This window comes from Saimiri boliviensis, chromosome 20 (assembly GCF_048565385.1).
Source record: "Saimiri boliviensis isolate mSaiBol1 chromosome 20, mSaiBol1.pri, whole genome shotgun sequence".
In the NCBI taxonomy this organism is placed as follows: domain Eukaryota; kingdom Metazoa; phylum Chordata; class Mammalia; order Primates; family Cebidae; genus Saimiri; species Saimiri boliviensis.
In genome coordinates, this window is record NC_133468.1 from 26,855,295 (window position 1) to 26,877,579 (window position 22,285).

At 53.2% G+C, this 22,285-nt stretch overlaps 1 protein-coding gene across 4 annotated transcripts in view; it reads left to right on the forward strand.

Moving 5' to 3' along the window:
* SDK1 (sidekick cell adhesion molecule 1) overlaps positions 1 to 22,285 on the forward strand; it is a 948,273-nt gene that overhangs the window by 848,057 nt on the left and 77,931 nt on the right. For 3 of the 4 annotated variants that reach the window (XM_039460606.2, XM_074390484.1, XM_074390485.1), the window contains 4 exons: positions 580 to 650; positions 11,462 to 11,597; positions 12,972 to 13,031; positions 16,305 to 16,406. In XM_039460606.2, the coding sequence (XP_039316540.2) occupies positions 580 to 650; positions 11,462 to 11,597; positions 12,972 to 13,031; positions 16,305 to 16,406 (369 nt within the window). The remainder of the gene's footprint in view (positions 1 to 579; positions 651 to 11,461; positions 11,598 to 12,971; positions 13,032 to 16,304; positions 16,407 to 22,285) is intronic. The other variant, XM_074390483.1, reaches the window with a different exon arrangement.

Genomic DNA, 22,285 nt, shown 5'->3' on the forward strand with positions numbered 1-22,285 from the left:
GAGTGCAGGGCATGGCCACGGACAGAGTCAAACCAATGAGAGCAGAGCAGATCCCTGGCAGATCCCCTTCACTCTGCTGTCCCAGCCATTTGCAGCCTCACTAGAAATTGATCCCCTTTCCTGACAGTCCTTTAGCATTTCAAACCAAGTGATCTGGTGTGATCATGTGTCCTATTCAGGAAAAGTAGCTCTCACCTAGGTATCTTAAATATATATATATATATATATATATATGTTTCTCCCACTCCCAGAAGATCCGAACCCTGCAGGGAGGGTCACAGCCAGACTGCTCCACGATGCCCTCACTGGAGAGGTGCCTCTAGGAACGTCCACCATGGGGAGAGCCCAGTCTGAGTCTGTTTCTCAGGGCCATTGTTAGGGTCCAATCCCTCCTATCCCAGGCACAGGCTTTGAAAGAGAAGGTCTGGGAATCCCTGAGGAAGGGCAGGAGAAGGTGACCCCTGGAGAAGGAAGGAGGCAGGGCTCATCAGCTTCCCATACTCCCTGGGGGTGGCCCTGGGAAGGGCAGCGGAACATAACCACCACCCTGACACCCGCTTTCCCCTCCTGTGTTTTCAGTTCCAGGAGAGCCCCCGGGATCTGTATCAGCCACGCCACACACCACATCCTCTGTCCTGATACAGTGGCAGGTAAGAACAAGGGGAATTGTGTGTTTTGTCAAATGTGTTCTCGTTTTCCTGCGCATTAAGCCATGACGTCTGGACATGAACTGCAAGCCCAGCCCCAAGCTAAGCGTTTGAGAATAGAACCGAGGAGACGCCCCCTCAGACTCACAAACGCAAGTGTGAAATGGTGTCAGTCATCATCTCGGTGTAGTTTCCAAAACATTAGAAGCAGGACTGTGATGCACATAGCGAATGAACTTGACACTCCTTATTCAGGAGGGACCAGCAGGATGGGGAGGCCGGTCTGAGAGCATTGGAGGAACCGAGTATGTCTCTGCATTTGACCCAGGACACTGGAGCAAGGCTGTTACGTATACACAAATTGGTTATCACCCTCCAGAGCAGCAGTAAAACTGCAGCCTCTGGAGTTAGCTTTACTAGAGAAGTCATCTGCAACTAGACAAAATATCTACTAGATTGTACGTATTTTCCCATAGTCTGGGTCTGTATTTATTATTATTATTTTGAGACAGAGCCTCACTCTGTTGCCCAGGCTGGAGTACAGTGGCACAATCTTGGCTCACTGCAACCTCTGCCACCCAGGTTCAAACGATTCTCCTGCCTCAGACTCCCAGCTAGCTGGGATTATAGGCACACACCAATATATCCAACTAATTTTTGTATTTTTAGTAAAGATGGTATTTCACCATTTTGACCAGGCTGGTTTCTAACTCCTGATCTCAAGTGATCCACCTGCCTCAGCCTCCCAAAATGCTGGAATTATAGACAAGCCATCACACCCGGCTAAGTCTGAGTCTTTAATCTCCAGCATGCAGTGAGTCAACCAAAGGCATATTCTTCCAGATAATCACAGAATCCTTGGTGGGGCCTGTTCAGCAATGCTTCAGTAAGGCATTGAAGGACACACTGCTGTCTCTTTCCCTTAGTTTCAATTTTGGGCAATGTTTACTAACAAGTGCATTGATGGCAAAAATAACAGAGGCACAAAACTGCATGAGGAAGGGCTGTAGGACCCAGGGAGATCCCTGCTGAAGGGTGGGTTGGTGATCTGTATGGAGGACTCTGCCCAGAGCTCACGTGGCCTGGGTCTGGGGCAGGCAGATGTTGAGTTTCCTCGGGGCTGGAGGTTGGCCTGGCAGCAGACACAACAGACAGACGGGCAGGGGACCAAACACAAGGGCAGAGTCAAAGCTTCTGGCCCACAGGGAAGTTCCCGAGGCCAGAGTGGAGGCTGCCTTGCTGGGGAGCTGGGAACACAGTGGGATGGGGCTGGCATGAGGCCAGGTCAACCTAGGAGTGGCTGCTGGGAGCTGGGGTTGGGAGGGTGGTCTGGTGGGCGTGAGCCTCTTCCTTGGAGCTGATGCTGTCCTCAAGGACAATGGCAGGGTCCTGAGGCAGCAGGTGGGAACAATGGTTCAGGCAGTCAGGAGAAAAGCAGGAGGGGAAAAATGGTCTGGACATGACCTTGGAGAGCGAGGGGGTATCCTGGCCACATGCACTCCATTGGCATGGGGGAGGCAGCACAGGGTTCTGTGGAAAGGAAAGGGCTGCGGGAAAGGGCAGGGATGCTGGGAAACCCAGCCGAGGCCACACAGGGATGTCCCAGACAGAGCATCTCCTAGGGCCCTGCAGAAGGGCGACTCCAAGGAGAGTGGCCTCACTCTGTAGCACGGAGGACAATGGCCAGGGCCAGGCTAGGATAGGAGGTGCCAGAGATGCCTGCTAGGCCAGGAGAGAGACGTGCTGAGTGAGCAGCATCAGCCACCTTCCTGGGCGTGGGCTTGAGTTGTGTGGTGCTAGAGATGCCGGAGAGGAACCCGCTGGGAAGAGCCTGTCTGGGCTGTGGATGGGGCTGGCTTGGAGGGATTTTGGGAGGGGCTCTGCTTCCCCCTCTTGCTGTATGATCCTATGAAATATGATCATGTTTGAGGTATCAAAGTGGCAATTTATGGGATTCAACCCCATTTCACTTGCTACTACCACTTGTCTGAGGGATGGAGCGTGGGCATGTAACAAGCTGGGTTCTGTGAAGAGCACATAGTCTCCTTCATGTGTCCATGGTGTGTGCGGGGCTGCTTTCTGGCCACCTTTTTCTTGCTAAGGGATCCAGCTTTTCTGGATAAGACAGGAACCTTTCTAGGGGATAAAAGAATGTCCCAGTGTCTCCTGGTGGAACTGGAAGAGTACTAACTGGAAGTGGCACTCGGCCCTGCTGAGTTTACTAGAGCTTAGGGGGCCGGAGTGGGAACCAAGAAAACAGCCTGGGCCCAACTCCTGCCCCTGGGAAATCACAGCTTCTGATCCGTCTGGGAGCCACTGGCAAAGGGAGGAAGGACTTCCCACTGCATTTCCCAGGCTGGTCTTAAACTCCTGGATTCAAATAATCCTCCTGCCTCGGCCTCCCAAAGTCCTGGGAGTACAGGTATGAGCCACTGTGCCCAGCCTGTAAGTGGGTTTTGAGGCTGTTTTCTAGCAAAGAAAAAAATACTAAGCAGTTGATCACACCTTCAGGGAGGCTCTCAGTGGAGGATAGACTCTAGTTTCTAGCAGGCACCTTCCCAAAGGAGGGTTACAGCTGCCTGGGCAAAGGTGGGGAGGCATCCTGCCTCTTCAGAACACATCTTGGGGTTGTTTCTCTTGACTTGTACCATCACCCACAAAGGACCAGCTCCTGTGTGGGGTGCTGAGCTCCGGAGGGGACTGAGGCAGGCTGTAGAATGTGAAGAGCTTTCATTAAGCACAGTGGGCTCTATAAGGCATTGATGGAAAGACAGCAGAAGGAACAAAACTAACTCTGGCTAGAACGGCACCTGAATATACTTTGCAGGACAGACAGGCCCTTTCAGTAAAAGGCTGAAGAAGTGCGTGGCCCCTGGCACAGCCTGAGCAAAAGCTTCTGGGTGATGTCGGTGGTGTTTGATGCCATGTCTCGCATGGAATGGTGTGTTGGGCCTCCTGTGCTCTCAGAACCATCAGGACTGAACTCCTTCCACTCTCTATGAAGCAGAAGGCACAGGATGGAAACTGAAAGCTCAGATGCCCAGGGGATCATGGTGGACGGATTAGGTTTGGATTTGGGCACCTGCTCTGCCAAACTCACATGAGGCGGTGGCACATAGTTGAGCTTCCCTCAACCCAGCTCCCTGTCTCTAGAACTAGGAGAGTTAGGCCCTATCCTGCTGCCCCTCCCTCCCTCCTCCCCGTACTCCCTGCTCAGCAGAGGGATCTGGGCAGGAGATTCCACAGAGGCCAGCAACTGCAGGGGGCCCAGGGGACACCTTACAAGTAGCTAGAAGGAGGGAGGCTCCCCATGGACATCCTGCCTCCTCCCACCTCCAGGCCTTCCCTCCACTCAGCCCTGTAGCCTCCAGATTGCCCACCTTCGCAGCTCTTCCGGCCCTTCCCTGCCCCTGAGCATTGACTTCTTCCTGCCTCTCACATCTGGTGATAAAATCCAGGCAGACTCCTACCAGTTCATTTGTATTTCAACAGGGGCTTTTGCTTTGGCACGCCTATAATCCCAGCACTTTGGGAGGCCAAGGAAAGTAGATCACAAGGTCAAGAGATGGAGACCATCCTGGCCAACATGGTGAAACCCCGTCTCTACTAAAAATACAAAACTTAGCTGGGCATGGTGGCGCGTGCCTGTACTCCCAGCTACTCGGGAGGCGGAGGCAGGAGAATCGCTTGAACCTGGGAGGCAGAGATTGCAGTGAGCTGAGATCACACCACTGCACTCCAGCCTGGAGACAGACAAAAACAAAACAAAAAAAACCCAGGGGCTTTTGAAAACTGAAGAACCTCCAGCAGTCTGCTGGCGGAATTTCTGGTGCATGGCAGGCAGAGGGAAGGTGTTTTGAGGAAGGGCTCCCAGCTCCCTTCAAGCTTCTTTCCACACAGATCACCAAGCCAGCGTGCAGTGATACACAGATGAGGCCATCTTGAACTCCGGCTCTGACTGAGCATCTGCCATGGCTGAGGCCTGGCCCAGCTGCTGTGGGCATTTAAACACGAACATGGCCCAGACGTGGCCTGCCCCCAGGTGTATGCAGAGTCAGAGACATGTGACGGGCTGGGGACACCGGTCTGCAGTGCAAAGCGAACCTTTTGTTTCAAGTCATATAGTACTCTGGAGACCGTCCAGCCAGACTTCTGCCTGTTACGGGCACGGGGTTGAGCCTGGGAGTGTGAGCAGCCAGCCCAAGCTTATACTGCAAGGTGGCTGCAGGGCCAGGACCCGAATCTGGAGCCTGACCTTGACCTCGTGGGTGCATTGTAGCTGCCCTACGGATGCCTCCAAAGCACCTCCAGAGTTGGAGAGCCTCTTTCACAGATTACTCACAGGTTAATCCCAAAGTCCAGGAATGGAAACTGGTTGAACCCAGTTCAGAACCCCATGCAGGCAGGCCTGCGCATCTCTGTGAAGCCACCAGACCCTTTATAAGGCTCCCACTGGGAAGATGGCACTTGCTAACAGAGAGACCTGTGCCAGCTGCTGCCTTTAAGGAAGCCACCCTCTGAGGGTACGGGCCGACTGTATCCCCTCCCCGGGCCTGGAAGACCCCTGCTTGGTGGGGATGCATTTATGCATTTTGACTCTTCAGGGATTTCTGGTGCAAACAGCATCAGTTAGCCTGTTGGCCAAACATGGCCCCAGGCCAGTGGCTGATGGACATTGTGCCTGTTGGGGGAGGGAGATTGGCCTCTTCTCCTTATATCTCTAAATTGTCCCATCTGCCTTGGCTAGAAATATCTGTGAGTCCAAGCTCAGTAACCCTCAGCCCCTTCCCCTCCATCTTCCAGCCCCAGAGACTGGGAAACCACACTTGGTCCCCAGGGAGAACAGTTTTATTTTCCAAGCTCCTAACTTTCTGCTTAGTTGATAGTTTTGGTGAAATGAATCCAGTCCTCCCCATCCCACCCAAGCTTCCCTCCTTCCCCAAAAGTAAATTGCTCTCTCTGCAATCCTTTCTCGTCTGTGTGTCTGCAGAGCTGGCTAGAGGCCTCTACAGTGTTCCTGCTGAGGTTTCAGTGCCTGGAGCTGCTACGGGTCTAATCTGGGGTGAGAGGGAGGCTTTGAAGGTGACCACAGGGTGAGGTTGCTTGGCTGGTACTTACATTGCCCCGGCTACAAGCTTTTGATCTGTCTGCTTGCCCCTTCGTCCCGCTGATTGAGTCAGTCCAGAGCACAGAAATGGAAGCTGGGGGCTCTCATCTTCACTGCCCAGAATCCAGCCATTCCCACCGTGCCACCAGTGTGAGCAGCAAGGACAGGACTCCCAGCAGGACTGCCTGGGACCATGTGGGTGGACCAGGAGCCTTAGGCAAAAAGAGCAGGCCCTCTGTATGCACAGCTGGGTGCTGGGTGAAAGCCTTTAGCAGGGAAGTGTTGCCGTGTCAGGGGCCCGGAAAAGAAAAGTCAGAAGCCCTCAGGGTCTTGGAAATCACTGCCATCTGTCGTTCAGCAAAGGGCTCCTGTCTCTGCATTTTTGCAAGACTGGTTGTTACCAGGACTAGCAGTAGCCCACAGGACCCACCAAACCCATCCATGGCTCCAGTGGATTGGAGGAAGCTCCATTCTGGCCAGTCTCCTTCTGGGGAGCCTGAAGTGGGGAATGACTCAGGACCTGGGCTAGTCCTGGCTCAGGCCCCAGGAACCATACCTGTAGCCTGGCTTCTGCTCCTAGACCCTTGCAGACGTGACCCTGTCCTTCATGCCCCTCACTCGCATCTTGTGGGGCTACACCAGGCACTGTGTCCACCTTGCAAAGGGCCAGCCCCTCTTCCCTCATCAAATATCTCCTCCTCCTCCAAGGGCGGCTCAAAAGCCGCTCCCTGCTGTTACCCTCCAGTTCTTCCCAGCAGTGTGCTCACCCTCTCTGAGGCTTCAGAGCCATCTTCCTCAGTCATGCACCTGGTGCATGATAGCTCAGGAGCTCTCCTAGACGCAATGAGATGGCAAGACATATCCCGAGGGGCAGAGTTCAGTGTTCGTACGTGTTTCCCTCTTGGTGAGGCAGTGTGAGGAGACAGGTGCAGATTTTCAAGGAGCCAGAACACCAGGCCTTCCTGTTGGCTCTGGGCACTACCCTCCCTCTCTGTGGGAGGGCCCAAGGGCATAGCGCTCTCCTGCCTCCCTTAGAGCCACATCTGTGCAGTTGCCTGAGTCACATGGGACAGATGTCCTGTACTCTTTCAGGCTAACATAGTCAGCTAAATCACCTTGGAGAGCAAACGGCCTCCTCTCTCTGAAATCCAGATGGCCTGCAGAGAATCGCCTGTCTTCATTCTTACATACTGACTTTTCCAACTTTTGCATCCATTGTATTTCCTCTAAGAAAGAGGTTCAGTAAACCTATCTCAGTGTGGCTAACAGTTGTGTTTGAAAAATGATGCCCTACAGAATGAGGGTTTTAATTTCAGTCTCAGCTGTGACCCATGAGATAACCAGGACTAGAGTATGAAAGAGCAAACTGCAGGATCGCTTAAGCCCAGGAGTTTGAGACCAGCCTGGACAATGTGGTGAGACCCCATCTCTACAGAAAATTTAAAAATTAGCTGGGCGTGGTGGTGCATGCCTGTAGTCCCAGCTACTTGGAAGTCTGAGGCAAGAGGATCACTTAAGACCAGGAGGTGGAGGTTGCAGTGAGCTGTGATCGTACCACTCCACTCCAGCCTGGGCGACAGGGTAAGACCCTGTCTCAAAAAGAATAAAAAAAGAGCAGACTGCCCAGAACCCCATTGCGTGTGATGTGAGTTGACTGCGTGTGTGTGTGGGTGTTACGCACACAGGTTTTCCACCGCGCCCCCACATCTTTGTTGTTGTTTTCATCACAACACTGTTTGCACCCAGTATGAAGCTGAATGCAACACTGAATGGCTCCCACTCCTAGCACAAGGGACAAATTTTTAAAGAGTGGGAGTAAAACCACTGAAAACCTAAAAGCTGCTCTGGGCTGGGTGAGGTGACTCACACCTGTAATCCCAGCACTTTGGGAGACTGAGGCAGGGGGTTGGCGAGGTCAGGAGATCAAGACCATCTGGCTAGCACAGTGAAACCCTGTCTCTACTAAAAATACAAAAAATTAGCCGGGCGTGGCGGCAGCCACCTGTAGTCCTGCTACTCAGGAGGCTGAGGCAGGAGAATTGCTTGAACCTAGGAGATGGAGGTTGCAGGGAGCTGAGATTGCACCACTGCACCGCTGCACTCCAGCCTGGGCAACGGAGCAAGACTCCATCTCAGAAAAAAAAAAAAAAAAAAAAAAAAAAAGCTGCTCTGAATGTGATTCTATAGACTCCACAGGGAGGAAACCAAAAACAAACCCCATCAGCACCCCCAGTTTTTAGGAAACAATATGACATGCCAAGCCCTAGGGGGCAGACCAGGACTGGGGGCCCAGGATGGGTGAGCTGGAGAAAGAACCAATGAGAAGCCCAGGACACCTGTGAGTGACCGTTGCTGGCATCCCAAATGCTGTTTTGTCATCAAAATTGTAGAAAAGAAAAAGAGCATTTAATGAAGTCAGCAGACACTGTAGCCTCTCCCGCCTGCTCCCCCATCCAGCCTCTGGACTGGGCCACCAATTCTCACTCCTTCTTTTTCTGCCAGTTCTCAGCTTCCCGAGCTCAGAAATCGCTGGTCAGGTTTGGGTTTTATTTTGTTTTCCTGGCAAACTGAGCGGTGCTGGGAGCCCCTTGAACCAGTGAGGAAGGACTCCCTGCTGGAGAAAGTCATCAGTGGCCACAGGGCATGGACAGATGGGGTGGCCACGTGCCCCAGGGACCCTGCTGTGCCCTGCTGATGGTCTGCCACTGCCTCAGGTACCCTGCACCCTGGAGAGACCCTCATCTGTGTTGGCTCACTTTCTGTATTGTTTCTCCAGCTCTGTTACTAGAGGTGCTTTTAAAAGCATTTCCATCTGTAGGTTGTCCTGATGGAAGGCAGGCAGCACTGGGGATGGAGTGAGTATCCAGAGAAAACCCAGGATGCCCAGTTACATCTGAATTCCAGAACAATAATTTTCAGATTCAGATTTAGCTGGGTGTCTTGTATTTTTATAGCTTAAAAAAAAAGCAAAAAACAAGAGACTTTACTTGACATTGAAGTCCCTGGACTCTGGGTCGGTGGTTCTGGCCTGGTGTCCAAGCCAAGCACGCCTCGGCCCTGTGAAGGTGACCAGCCGAGGCCAGAGCAGAGGAGCTGGAGCAGAACCAGCACCAGGGTCCCCTCAGCTGTTAGTGATGGCCAGTGAAGGGTGAAGAGAGAAAAGGAAAAGCCAGCAGGATTATCCCTCCTGGATAATTGCCAACTCCACTGTCCATTTGAGAAGTTGGAGCCAAATGCCTGGCAGGGCTGTTTCCCCCTCTCTGGTCTGTGCTGGGCAGCAGGAGTCTTCGGAGCTGGGGCTGCAGCCCATGGGATGGATGAGTGACTCGTAACTTTCTGTAAAATTGGGAGGGCTGTGGGGCATTGACAAGCACACCGTGTCAGGGACACGGGGGACTCAGAAGCATCCTCCCTGGACAGCAGCTCTCTTAGCCCCTGGGTTTGCACATGGGCCAGAAGCGGAACCGTGTCCAGGTTGGAGTGGTGTCTAATGGTGTGGGTTTGCAGGGCCCCTCAGACATGGATCACAAAGACCCAGCAAATCCACTTAGGTATTCCTGTTTTGCTTTTCTGCATCCTGTAGTACTGTTCCTGAATTGGGAGCATTGCAGGGGAGTCAGAAAGTCCTGGAGAGGGACAGCTGCCAGCGGCCCTACATGGCAGTGTCCTGGGGCTACCCAAGCTAACGTGGTAGCAGGCCTCATTTTGGAAAACGTCCTGAGTCTGCCGGGTGCACACTGTGCCTCCGGTGCATGCGTTAGTGTCACATGTTCCACGTATGAGTGCTGTTCCTCATTGCTGCCACTGTGCGAGTGCCCCTCACTATCCTCACTATTCTCGCAGAGAGCCTGGGGAGCAAAGCACACCACTTCCTCCACATTTGGGTTTTGCATCACGAGTGGCAAGAGTCTAAAGAGAAAGTATCTAAACATCCAACCCCTTTTGGTGCCTGGGTTCGGATAGCGATGATTGGAGAGTTTGGATTACAAGGCTGTGTTTTGTGTGACTGCAAAACAAGTTACCACCTGTTAGGTGGTTCAAAGGGCAGAAACTTATTCTCTCACAGCTCTGGAGGCCAAGAGTCCAAACTCAAGGTGTCAGCAGAGTCCTGCTGCTCCTGAAGGGTCCAGGGAGGATCCTTCCTGCCTCTCCCAGCTTCTGGTAGCCGGTGACAACTCTTGGCATTCTTCACTTATAGACACATTACTCCAGTCTCTGTCCCCATCTTCACTGTGTGTTCCCCCTGTGTGTCCTGTGTCCTAACTTCCCTCTTCTCATAATTTCCCTCCACTCATCAAATTAGGACCCTCCCTAATCCAGTATGACCTTGTCATAATGAATTGCATGTGCAAAGACTATTTCCAAATAAGGTCAGGTTCACGGGTGTCAGGGTGGTGAGAGGGAGGGTGGGGTCAGCTGGTGGGTGGTTCAGAGCAGGCCGCCTCCCTTCTCTGGGCTCGCCACACAGCATTCAGCCTTGAGCATGTCTTTCAGGGGGACACAGTTCAACCCACAGCAAAGGGGCTCTTGTACAGCAAAGCCATGGCTCTGCCCAGGGAGCAGGATGGTGCTGCGGTACATGCAGGTACCTCACAGTGAGCGGGACACCAGAAGTTCCATGCACATCCATCCTCAGACAAGGCTTCATGGCCGCATCTTCAGCCATCTTCTGGTCACAGCTTGGCAGGTTCCTGTTCCTTATCCCTCATCTGAGTATCCCAAGAAGGGAGACCAGATGCTCAGAGGCTCAGCCCCCAGATGAGTGGGAAGGTTACTGAGGCTTTACAGGGTGTCTGCCTGGAGTAGGAGGACTCTTCTCAGTCTCAGATTTGTCTCCCATGTGGAAACATCCTCCCCACACTTAACGTATTAACAGAAACAGACTGGAGGAAGAGGCAAGCCTTGCACTGGGTCTAGAGTGGCGATCAGCCACATCTTAAAGTAGACGGCAGGTCTTGGGTCTCACGATCCTGTGTTTAGATTCTAGCAAGACCTGAACTGCCGCCTCCTTGTCTGCCTGTCCTCCCTGTTTCACTGAATTCTTATGTGGGTCTCATGAACGCCTGGCCGTGGCTTGGAAAGAATTGCGGGATCACAGCTGGATGGCAAAAGTGTATCTGTTGCTTAGGGCAGCTGAAACATCACCGCACCGCAAGGCAGTAGGCCAGGCAGGCGTCCTACTTGGGGCCATGGGGATTCCAGCCTGAGGCATGAGTGAGGCACGGTGGGGTGGCCTAGCATGGGGAGGCATCAGTGAGGGGCACAGTGAGGCTGCCACAGCCTGGGTGGTGGAGGGTGAGAAGGAAGGTGGGGTCAGCTGATGGGTGGTTCAGAGCAGGCTGCCTCCTGAGATTCTACCCTGCTCTGGGCTCACCACACAGCATGCAGCCTGCTCACCGTCTGCGTCTGTCTCCACCCTCCTGCCCCGGCCTTGGTGCTCATTTAAGGATTTGAGCTGGGCAGGGGACAAAATGGCCGTGTCCCCACACACATGCACACAAAAACCAGGGTTCTGAGAGTGACTCTGCAGCTCAGTGCTGTGCCCTGGGAGCTGCCTCGTTCCTCATGACGAATCTGACACCTGCTGCTGGAACCTGCGACTTCTTTCTGTGCAGCTGGCTAACTAAACGGGGTGGAGGTGAGCCCTGCTGCAGGCCGGCTGGGTTGACTCCTGCAGCGTGGCTGAGTCGGTGTGATGTCTTTGCAGCCTCCTAGGGACGAAAGCCTGAATGGCCTTCTTCAGGGATACAGAATCTACTACCGGGAGCTGGAGTACGAGGCTGGGTCAGGCACCGAGGCCAAGACGCTCAAAAGCCCTATAGCTTTACGCGCTGAGCTCACAGGTGAGACTGTACCCTCTGTCCTGATGCAGGGAAGGAGGTTCCCAGGGGACCCTCAGGATCTGCTCAGTGCACATCATGGTGGGAAATACTGCAGAGGAGGCTGAGAGGAGAGGCAGCCCTGCCCGCGGGAACAGGGAGCAGGCAGGTTTACTCACCAGGGGCATGCAGAGTGTAGGTGTGCAGCAGGTGGGTGCAGCTGCAGAGACACAGGGGCCTTGTCTGCCACAGACTGTGTTAAGAGGAGAGCAGTTGCCGGGCCTCCAGGGAGTGCGCACTCCCGGCTTCAGTGGGAGAGGGCTTTGGGGCCTGAGTTGGAGGCAGGGAGCCAGTGGAAACCTGTTGTAAAACCCACCAAATCCAGGCACAGGCCCCACCTGTCTATACCAGGCACTGCACACCTACACTCTGCATGCTGCACAGCCTCAGCTTGGAGCCCACGGTGCTCATCCCCTGGCTGATCCCAGCTCAGCCTGTACTGTGCCATGATTGTGGCTCTGATGATGGTCCAGCTGCCTTAAAGGCAACTCTGGAACCCTGGGGAAGTACGACTGCCCACTCTCACCTCTCCTCCCTTGGATGGAGGTTTGAAGGGGTTCATTTCCTGGCACCCACCAAATGGTGTCACAAAAGTACTCTTTGTCCCTTGACATCCTTGTGCTGGGAACAGAGTGAGGGAACAGCTCCAGAACATGCCACGTGGATGGTGCCCTCCCACTCTCTGCCATTCCCAACAGGGCTGCCTGGCTCACTTGCCATCGCCAGCCGCGGGGCCTTCCACACACCCGGTTCCCTCCGTGAGGCCCCGCCTGCAGACGGCAGCTCCTGTGCTCACACAGCGTGCCCCAGCACAGGCCAGGTGTGGTACTGGTGAATGTTGAAGACGGGAAAGTGCACGGCTGTGATCTGCACTCTCAGCACATGCCAAAGGTGGCCCTTGATGACCACCAGACAGTTAGCATCTCCCTGGTCTTTTTCGCAAAATTAAAACACAGCACGATAGAAGGCCCCAGGATGTGGCTGGGCTTACACACCTGGTCACAAAGCTCTCTCTATGGTGGTTTGCTGGGCTCGTCCAGCTGACCGGGAAAAAAGGCGTCCTGCCGCTTGTCACTAAGTCGTGCCGAAAACTAACGTGTTTCACAGAATCCGAGTGGTGAATGCACCCCTCCTGTCTGGGACTGGGGTGCCTTGTTGTTACCGGGAGCAGGTGGAAAGCTTGGGTGGCAGTGCGGTCTTTATTGCCCTGGGAGGTGCAGTGTGGAAACTGGCTGGCATCCCAGTGAGGCACCTGTCTTCCCTGTTCCCACCGCACATCCCCCGTAATGACCACGTCCCTGCATGCTAACCACCTTTCTGCTTTGCTTACCCCAATAGCCCAAAGCAGCTTCAAGACAGTGAACAGCAGCTCCACATCGACGATGTGTGAACTAACACGTAAGTGTGCGCTCTCTGCGGAAGCCCGCACCACAAAGTGCACACACTACGCCCAGAGCGCACTCACTGGCCTCTCAGTGCAAGGGAAGGCCAGCCTGGATTAATGGCTCCAAGTTTCTGGAATCACCTCTCAAATGCTGCATCTCCACATACCAAACCACCAGGGAGACAGGAAAGGAAGCCTCTAGAAACAGAGGCTAGGGAAATTTACTAATATCTGGTCTTCAAGTTTGAGACAGAGAAGAAAGCCAGATAGAACAAGATCTCTCCAGCTGCCTTCTTTGTCTTTAAAAAACAAACAAACAAACAAACAAACAAACAAACACTCGTTTTTTTCTCTTTTTTAAGCGACATAGTTGCCCAGGCTGGAGTGCAGTGGCATGATCATGGCTTACGGCAGCCTTGAACTCACGGCTCATGGCAGCCTTGAACTCCCAGCTCAAGTGATCCTCCTGCTTCAGCATCCCCTTAAGTAGCTGAGACTACAGGCTTGTGCCACCATGCCTGGCTAATTTTTTTTTTTTTTTTTGAGACAGGATCTTGCTGTGTTGTACAGACTGGTCTTGAATGCCTGGACTCAAGCAATCCTCTTGTCTCAGCCTCCCAAGATGCTAGGGTTATAGGCATGAGCCACTGCACCCACCCAGCCTCTTTCTTTTCTTATTGTGGTAAAATACACATAGCAGAAGACACACTCCCTTAACCATTTGTAAGTATACAGTTCAGTGATATTAAGCACATTCACACCATTATGCAGCCATCACCATCATTCTCCAGAACTTTCTCATCTTCCCAAACCTTAACTCTGTCCTGATTAAATACTAACTCCTTACAGCCCCTCCCCACCGGCACCCACCATTCAACTTTCTGGCTCAATGGATTTGACAACTCAGGGACCCCATATGGAATCATGTCATATTTGTCTTTTTGTGGCTGGCATATTTCAAGAGCATAACATCTTCAGGGTCCATGCATGTCAGAGCAGATGTTGGAATTTCCTTCCTTTTCAAGACTGAATAATATTCACTTAAATGATAGACCACGTTTTGTTAATCCGCTCAACCTCCCTTAGCCTTTAAACAACCCATGTTGTTTCTTCTTTGATTCCTAGCTAGGAAGGAATTTCAAAATCCAACTGCAGGGCTAGATTGTGGAGCCCTAATATTATTCACTAAAACACAGGGAACTTGGCTGATTTGGGAAGTGGAGGAGACAGGAGGGAGAGGCTGACCCTCCCTGAGCCCCGGCTGTGTTCCGGCATTCTGCAGGAGTGGGGATGTTTGCAGGGCAGCACAGCTCCAGCGTGCTGAGATACTGACTCCGCAGCATGGGCAGACCCTGTAAACATCTCTTTGAAGGCAGCGCTCCACGGACGGGGGCCTGAGTCACAGAAGCTCTGCTGGGCTGGTAGCTAGCAGGAGGCATGATTTGCAGGCCCAAGCATACCACCATCCACACCAGCACACAGGTGCCAGGCACAGGTGCAGTGCCTCAGAAAAGCCAAGCCACTCACAATGCAGTGTTCACCACTGGAAGAAACTTCCAGAATGTTTTGGCTTAAAGGTCAGTTACTCTCCCACTGTCACTTAGTGCCGAGCTGGTGCTTGGCCACCTGCCCCGAGTAGATCTCCGTGTACAGCAGCCCACACCCTTTCTTTCCCAGGACATGGCCACTAAGGTCTCAGAGGCCTTTGGTTACCCATGTCTTTCTATACTCTATTTTAAATGCCAGAGTCTTACTCCATCTGTTCATAATTTCAAGGAGAGGTTCTGAACCAAAAGGCAGGCCCAGGTTATGTTTTTTATTCTAAATCAGGAGTCTCCAGGCTGGGCGTGGTGGCTCACACCTCTAATCTCAGCACTTTGGGAGGCTGAGGCAGGTAGATCATGAGGTCAGGAGATCGAGACCATCCTGTCCAACATGGTGAAAGCCCGTCTCTACTAAAATACAAAAAAAAACCATTAGCTAGGCGTGGTGGTGCGCATTTGTGGTCCCAGCTACTTGGGAGGCTGAGATAAGAGAATTGCTTGAACCCAGGAGGTGGAGGTTGCAGTGACCTGAGATCACACCACCGCACTTTAGCCTGACGACAGAGTGAGACTCCTTCTCAAAAAATATCAGGGATCCCAACCATTTTGACACCAGGGACTGATTTTGTGGAAGGCAACAGACCAACTGGTGGGGGAATGGTTTTGGGATGATTCAAGTGTATTGTATTTGTTGTGTACTTTATTTCTATTCTTATTACACTGTAATATATAATGGAATAATTCTACAACTCACCATCATGTACAATCAGTGGGGGCCCTGAGCCTGTTTTCCTGCAACAAGACAGTCCCATCTGGGGGCAATGGAAGACAGTGACAGCTCATCAGGCATTAGATTCTCATGAGAGTGCAAACCCTATTGTGAATTGTACATTCGAGGGATCTAGGTTGTGCAAAGCATAAGGAGTGCACAACCCAGATCCCTCACATGTGCAGTTCCCACTAGGGTTGACAGTCCTGTGAGAAAATAATGCCTCTGCTTATCTGACAGGAGGCAGAGCTCAGGCGGTAATTCGAGGGATGGGGAGCAGATGTAAATACAGATGAAGCTTTTCTCACTCACCCGCCACCACTCACCTCCTGCTTTGCAACCTGGTTCTTAACATGTCATGGTTAGTGGCCTGGGGGTTGGGACCCCTGTTCTAAATCATATACCTCAGAGGAGGGAGCTCCATGCTGCTTTTTTTTTTGAGATGGAGTTTCACTCTTGTTGCCCAGGCTGGAGTGCAATGGTGTGATCTTGGCTCACTGCAACCTCCACCTCCCAGGTTTAAGCAATTGTCGTGCCTCAGCCTCCCAAGTAGCTGGGATTAAGGCGCCTGCCACCACACTCACCTAATTTTTTGTATTTTTAGTAGAGACGGAGTTTCTCCATGTTGGTCAGGCTGGTCTCAAACTCCTGACCTCAGGTGATCCACCTGCCTCAGCCTCCCAAAGTGCTGGGATTACAGGCATGAGCCTGAGCCCAGCCTCCATTCTGCCTTTTACCTGAACACAGGATAGAATGGGTGTATCTTTTGCTTAATGCTGGTGGGTGCTTCATTAATAGGGAGGAAAGGAGGAGAGTGCCCTATCACAGAGGATGCAGGCATTTCACAGACTTCCAGCAATCCCCTTCCTCTCCTTGGAGGGTGCTGCTTCCTTCAGTGTGGTTCATAGGGAAAGCTTTCTAGGAACAGAAGATGGTCCTGGTGGAAGCTGATCCCATTTCCTTTAACCCTGCAGATTTAAAGAAGTACCGGCGATATGAAGTGATAATGACTGCTTATAACATCATCGGTGAGAGCCCAGCCAGCGCGCCTGTGGAGGTCTTTGTCGGCGAGGCCGGTAAGCTCCATGCACCCCAAGCCCTCTGCCAGCAAGGGCCATAGTGGTGGGGACAGCCAGGCGTGCTGTGGCCAAGCCCCTCAGATGCCCAGCAGCGTTCTTGCTCCTTGAACATATTGCTACTGGGGCCGAGGTCTCCACGGCACTGGCTGGAAAAGATGGGCTCCACGGCAAGCTGGAATGTCCTGACAGCTTAAGGGAATGGTCAAGTCTTGCTTTTGAGACCCAAAGGGTTTGTTCGATAACTGGGGCCATCATATTTAGTGTGGCTTTGCTCTATGAGAGTAGTGTTAACTCAGTGGGGATCTGGGTGTGTGCGAAATGGAACCTCGTTATCTGGAGGGGCAGATGTCTGCCTCAGTCCTTCCATGGGCTTTGGCAGGGGCCTGGTGACTGGAACCAGCCTGATATCCTGGTAACAGCCCATTCTCTAGGTCTTGGAAAGTCCAGTGGACCATTGTCTCCACCCCTTTTAGATAAGATATGACTCTTAGGTCTGATTCAAGGGACCCTGCCTTCTGTAGGGCTCACAGTGAGAAGCAACATCATTTTTAGATCACATTCTGACTATCCCTCGTCGGGCCTAGCGTGCCTCAGGTAATGAAAGCAACAGCCTCCCTTTGGACAAGAAGACCACAGAACCTCCCCCTGCTCACTGGCTGGTAATTTTAAAGAGTTCCCTGACTTCACATAGAGCCTGGTGTTTCTGCTCAGTGCTGCTGGTGCAGATTTAGAAGGGTGTTGCTTCAGGCCTGGGATAATTGGAGTGACCCTGAGGCTCAGTTTTGCAGGAGCTGCTTTACAGCCGGAGCGGGCAGGGAGCAGCTTGGACTTGGGGGGACAGAGGAGGGAAACACATCGGGTGACCTTTTGCAATTGGGAAAGGATATTGTTATAAGCTAATCAATAGCGCTAAGGGTCTAGCCCAGAGGATTTTTTTCTGGAATGGTCAAGCAGCATTTGCATACAAATGAGGATGCCTTTTCAGTGGGGCAGTGAGAGCGTACGGCAGTTCTACCTCTCCCTGCACAGAGATTGTTCAGGGGTCACGATGAACCGCCGAGGTGTGGCTAGGCATTTCCTCAGGCAGGGGCCTGGCTAGAGAAGAGCCCGTTGAGGGCCATGGGGGGCCGCCGAGGGTTCTATCAGGGAGGGGCATCAGGGTGTCTTCAGTAAAGGGTGGGGGCCAGTGGCCACAGCAGATTCTGTGCTCTCTGCTCGTATTCGGGTGACTGGGCCCCAGGTGGCCCCCAAGGTCGGCGGGGTGGGTAGGTCAGCCTGTGGCCCCGGGGGGAGCACAGGACAGGAGGGCCAGGAGCCTCAGTGTCTGAACTGCAAGCAGCAGGTGTGGGTGCTGACACTCTGCCTGAGGGTCCACCTGTGCCCGGGGGTGGGATGCCAGGATCCAGGGGGCTCAGGCCACCTGAGCAGGCCCTGAGAGTCAGGGACTGAGGCAGAAGTCCAGAGAAAGAGCTTTAGCAAGCAGCGGGGAAACCAGGAGTGGTACAGGAAACTCAGGAGTCGTGCCAGGGGCAAGCCAAGCCGCAGTGGGACGGGGTGCCGCACCCGGCTCCAGGTCTGAGGCTTGCGCTGTTTGTGTCTTCCTTGCTTCTCATACCACTGGAAAGCGACTGGGTAATTTATAAGAAAAAACATTTCCTTGGCTCACAGTTCTCCAGGCTGAACAGGAAGCATCGTGGCTTCAGCATCTGGGGAGCCCTCAGGAAGCTTCCAACCAGGGTGGAAGCTGAAGAGGGAGCAGGTGTCTCACATGGTGAAAACAGGAGCAAGAGAGAGTGGTGTGGAGGGTGCTACACACATTTAACCCACTAGATCTCGCGAGAACTCAGCCATTCATGTCCCCATCACCACCCGCCAGGCCCCACCTCCATGTTGGGGATTATAGCTCGACATGAGATTTGGGCAGGGACACATCCAGGCCATGAGTCTGTCATTGTGGAAAAATGCATATAACATTTAAACCCTTCTACGTGTACAGTTCAGCCGCATTCAGAATGTTGAGCAGCCATCGCCAATGGCCGTCTCTGGAACTACCTCTTCTTCCCAAACAGAAATCCCATACCTATTAAGCAAACCCTCTCTTCCTTCTTTTCCCATCCTGGGCAACCTCTCAGTTACTCTCTGTCACTGCAAGTTCACCTGTTCCAGACACCTCCTACAAATGGAGTAATGCAATGCTTGTCTTTTTGTGTCTGAATCCTTGCACTCAGCATGAGGTTTTTTGAGGTTCACCCACATTGTAGCTGGTGTTGGAATTTCCTTCCTTTTCATGGCTGAGTAATATTCCATTGCATGCATTTGCCATATTTGGTGTGTCCACTCCTCCATGGATGGACCCTCAGGGGGCTTCCCCCTTTTGGACTTTTGAATGTGCTACTGTGAGTATGGGGGAGTGAGGGACTTTTCCGCAGTGCAGAGCTGAGACAGCCCAGGTGTGAGAGGCAGCTGCAGAGGCTGGAGGTGGGCCTGGCCTCTGAGGTTGGCATAACAGTGTGATGTGGCGTCTCCCTCCCCTCCCCACATGGGCATCCCTGCTCCAGCCCTCCCTTCCAGAGGCCTGCCCTCCTCTGCCTCCTCCTCAACACACCCATGCCCTCCACGTGACTTACCTCTGCCCGGAGGCCTGAGCTCTGCCACCTGCACCCTTTGGAGTCCCACAGAAGGGTAAGGAAAGCCTACCTGCTGTGCCCAGACCACCGAGGCCTTTTCCATGCACACACAAGCTCCACCTGGCCACACTGTGCTGCTCACAGAGCTTGAAGGCAGGTGCCGAGAGTCACACCCGCCCAGAGTGCCCTGTGCAGCCTCTCCAGTTTAACCTGACCAAGGCCTGAAGCACCCTTTATGCTTTTATCCCCTGAGGAGCAGCTACTGGTGCCCCAGGATGCCCTCCAGTGCTTCCTCTCTTGGGAGCCCTCCCTGTCCCTGTCTCTCTAGGCAGGGCCCAGATTTCTCCTCTGCGCTCCTATCCTGGGTGCCTTGTGCACATCTCTGCCTTCCCCCTAGCAGTGGGGCTGTCTTCTCTCTAATGCTGATCCTCCCTATTAGACCATGCCTGCTTCATCCCAAACGGCTTCTCGCCCCCAGGGTTATTGCCAGAGGGGCTGAAAAATACCTTCATCATTTGGGCAAATGGAGGTTCCAGACTTCCACATTAGGATACAGGGTAGGAGTGCAGCTGGGGAAACCCTGTGCCCAGGGACATGCCCTGGAGACAGGGCCCCTCGAATGCACTGAGTTGAAGGAAGATGGAATCAGTGTCTCATAGCGGGGCTGCAGGGAAGGCTAATCGGAAGCTCCTCATCCTGAGGAAGGGGAGGGAGAAGGAATGGGTGGCCTCTGTTCCCATAACGGCCAATGACACTGTCACCATCTGCCACATAGACACTCATGTCCTGGGTTGCTCTTTCCATGAGGCTCCTTCTGAAGGCTCCTGGCAGTGGGGAGGGAGAAGCAGAGCTGGTGAGGGTGCACAGGCTGGTGGAGGCTGCCGCCCTGGGAGGGGAGGCAGAGGCAGAGCTGGTGAGGGTGCACAGGCTGGTGGAGGCTGTGTGGCCACTTTGCAGCCCTGGCATGTGGGAGGAGAGGCAGGGCTGGTGAGGGTGCACAGGCCGGCAGAGGCTGTGCGGCTACTTTAGGACCCTGGCATGGGGTAGCAGTGCTAGGAGCTGGGGTTTACACAAGGGGACATAACCACCCAGTGGGCTCCTTCTACCTGTCACACAGACAAAACCCACTCACTGAGCCCATGGTATTGCAGTAAAGAGAGAGTGTAATTAGGGCCCAGCCATGTGAGGGAACCAGAGTTATCACTGGAGTTGGTCTCCCTGAGCGCTCAGAGGTTAGTTATTTCCAGGATAGTTTGGTGGGCAGGGGGCTAGGGAGTAGGTGCTGCTGACTGGCTGAGGATGATGTCATGGGGCATGGAAAACGGTCTTCATGTGTTGAGTCAGCCTCTGAGTTGTGTGCTGAGTCAGCCTGGTGGGCCTTCAGAAAAGGAAATTAAATAGGGCCAACTTCCGTCTCCTCAGCTGGAAGCTTCAGAGCACCACAAATTCCTGGGCCCAAAATGCTCAAAGGCTTTTATGCTCAAACTAAGACTTTGCCATGGCCCCATAGGTAAGCGTGCATGTCCAAGCGTCGGCTCTGCTATTTACTGCCTGTGTGACCGTGGGCAAGTCCCTTAACCCCTCTGAGTCCAGCTTTGAGACCTCGTGCTGCTGTGGGGAGAGCTGTGAGTGAAGAGATTCAGGTTCTGGCTTCGTTGCTGCCACTAACATGCCAGTCCTGCTCACAAGACGAATGTCCAGAATGTGCCTGGCCCAGGGTCAGCCCCCAGTCAGAATTTGGTGAATGATGGGGACCCTGGGTGAGTGACTCAGTTTGTCTGGCCTCATCTGTAAAATGAAGAAATGTTCAGAGTAGATGATTGCTGGGTACCCACAGTTCAAATATGTGTTACTTAAATCTGTTTAACGTCAGAGAGAAGGGGCAATTTTTAGATTCTTAGTTGAGATTGATGTACAAGTCCAGGCATTACAAATTGCTAAAAATAATATAACAGTAAGGACTCTAGTATGCAGGAGGTAGGACCCAATGCAAACCAGCTTAAGCTGAAAGAACCATTATTAACTCCTGCACTGGAAGAGTTGCGGAGCCTGGGACAGCTTCAGGCATGGCTGCATCCAGCGCCCCAGCAAGCTGCTCCATGTGGCCTCTTGGATCCACTTTCCTCCTAGTTGGCTCCTTCCTTGATCAGGCTCTTCGTCAAGGTGGCCATACAGCCCCTGGCACAGAGAGCTTCCTTCTGCATTGGAAGTCACCTGGCTGTTTTCAGCCTGCCTTTAGTTGCTTATCTATCCCAAAACTAGTTGCTACAGCCAATGTCCTGAGGTGCCCAAAGGCAGAGAGATGTCAGCTCTACCTGGACCACATGGGCCAACTGTGAGGCGAGAGGGTCCCTAGAGGAGATCCAGTGCTGCTGTCAGAAGAAGGGAACCGGGCATTCACCACAGCTGTCCTGCAGCGCTCATGTGCAGAGCCTGACCAGGTGGCCAGAACTTTTTCTGGTGGAGGTATGGGCAGTGTCTGTGGGTTCCTTGGCAGGAGAGCTGTTCAGGTGACTCCCAGTCAGAGTTCTGGGCCCAGCTCCACATTCTGCAGTGTTCCGGGCACTGTGGGGTATAAAGGAACCATGCTCTAGCCTTCAAGACATTCACTGTTTCCTGGTCTCAGGAGAAGCCTGCACTCCTGCCCAGACCCCAGGCAGGCATCTCAGCCCCTGCCTGTATTTCCAGACCCCCCAGTCTTGCCCCCCTTCAGCATGTGCCCTTCATCCATACCAAGCTGTGCCAGCTAGAATGACTTCTCCCAACTCATGTCCCTTGGGGGACACACAGTCCTCCCTCCCATGCAGCCCAGCGTCCATGCCAGCCCTTGGAGGGGTGGCTGTGTTCTCTCTCCCCTGGCGGAACTAGCTGTTTCTTCCTCTGCTCCAGAACATGCCACACACACAGCTCTTTGTGTACCCACCTGAGGGTGGTTCCTTTCTCTCTGAGTTCCACGAGGGCAGGGACCCCTCTTATTCATTCCCAGAACCTTAGCATAAACCTGGAACACAGAACACATTCTGAAGATGTTGGAGGAAGGGAGGGAGGAGGAAAGAGAACGCATGTAGACAGGAATGAAAGAAGGGGAACAACTAGCGTAGCCCAGGCCACCAGCCCAGAAGCACAAGTGATGGAGTGACCCCTGAACTCTAAGGGGGGATAGAGAAGCCCCAGGGCCCAGGGGGCTCAGGGAGGTCCTAAAGCAAGGCCTCCTGTCCAGAGGTGCCTGGCCCAGCTCTCCTGTTTGCC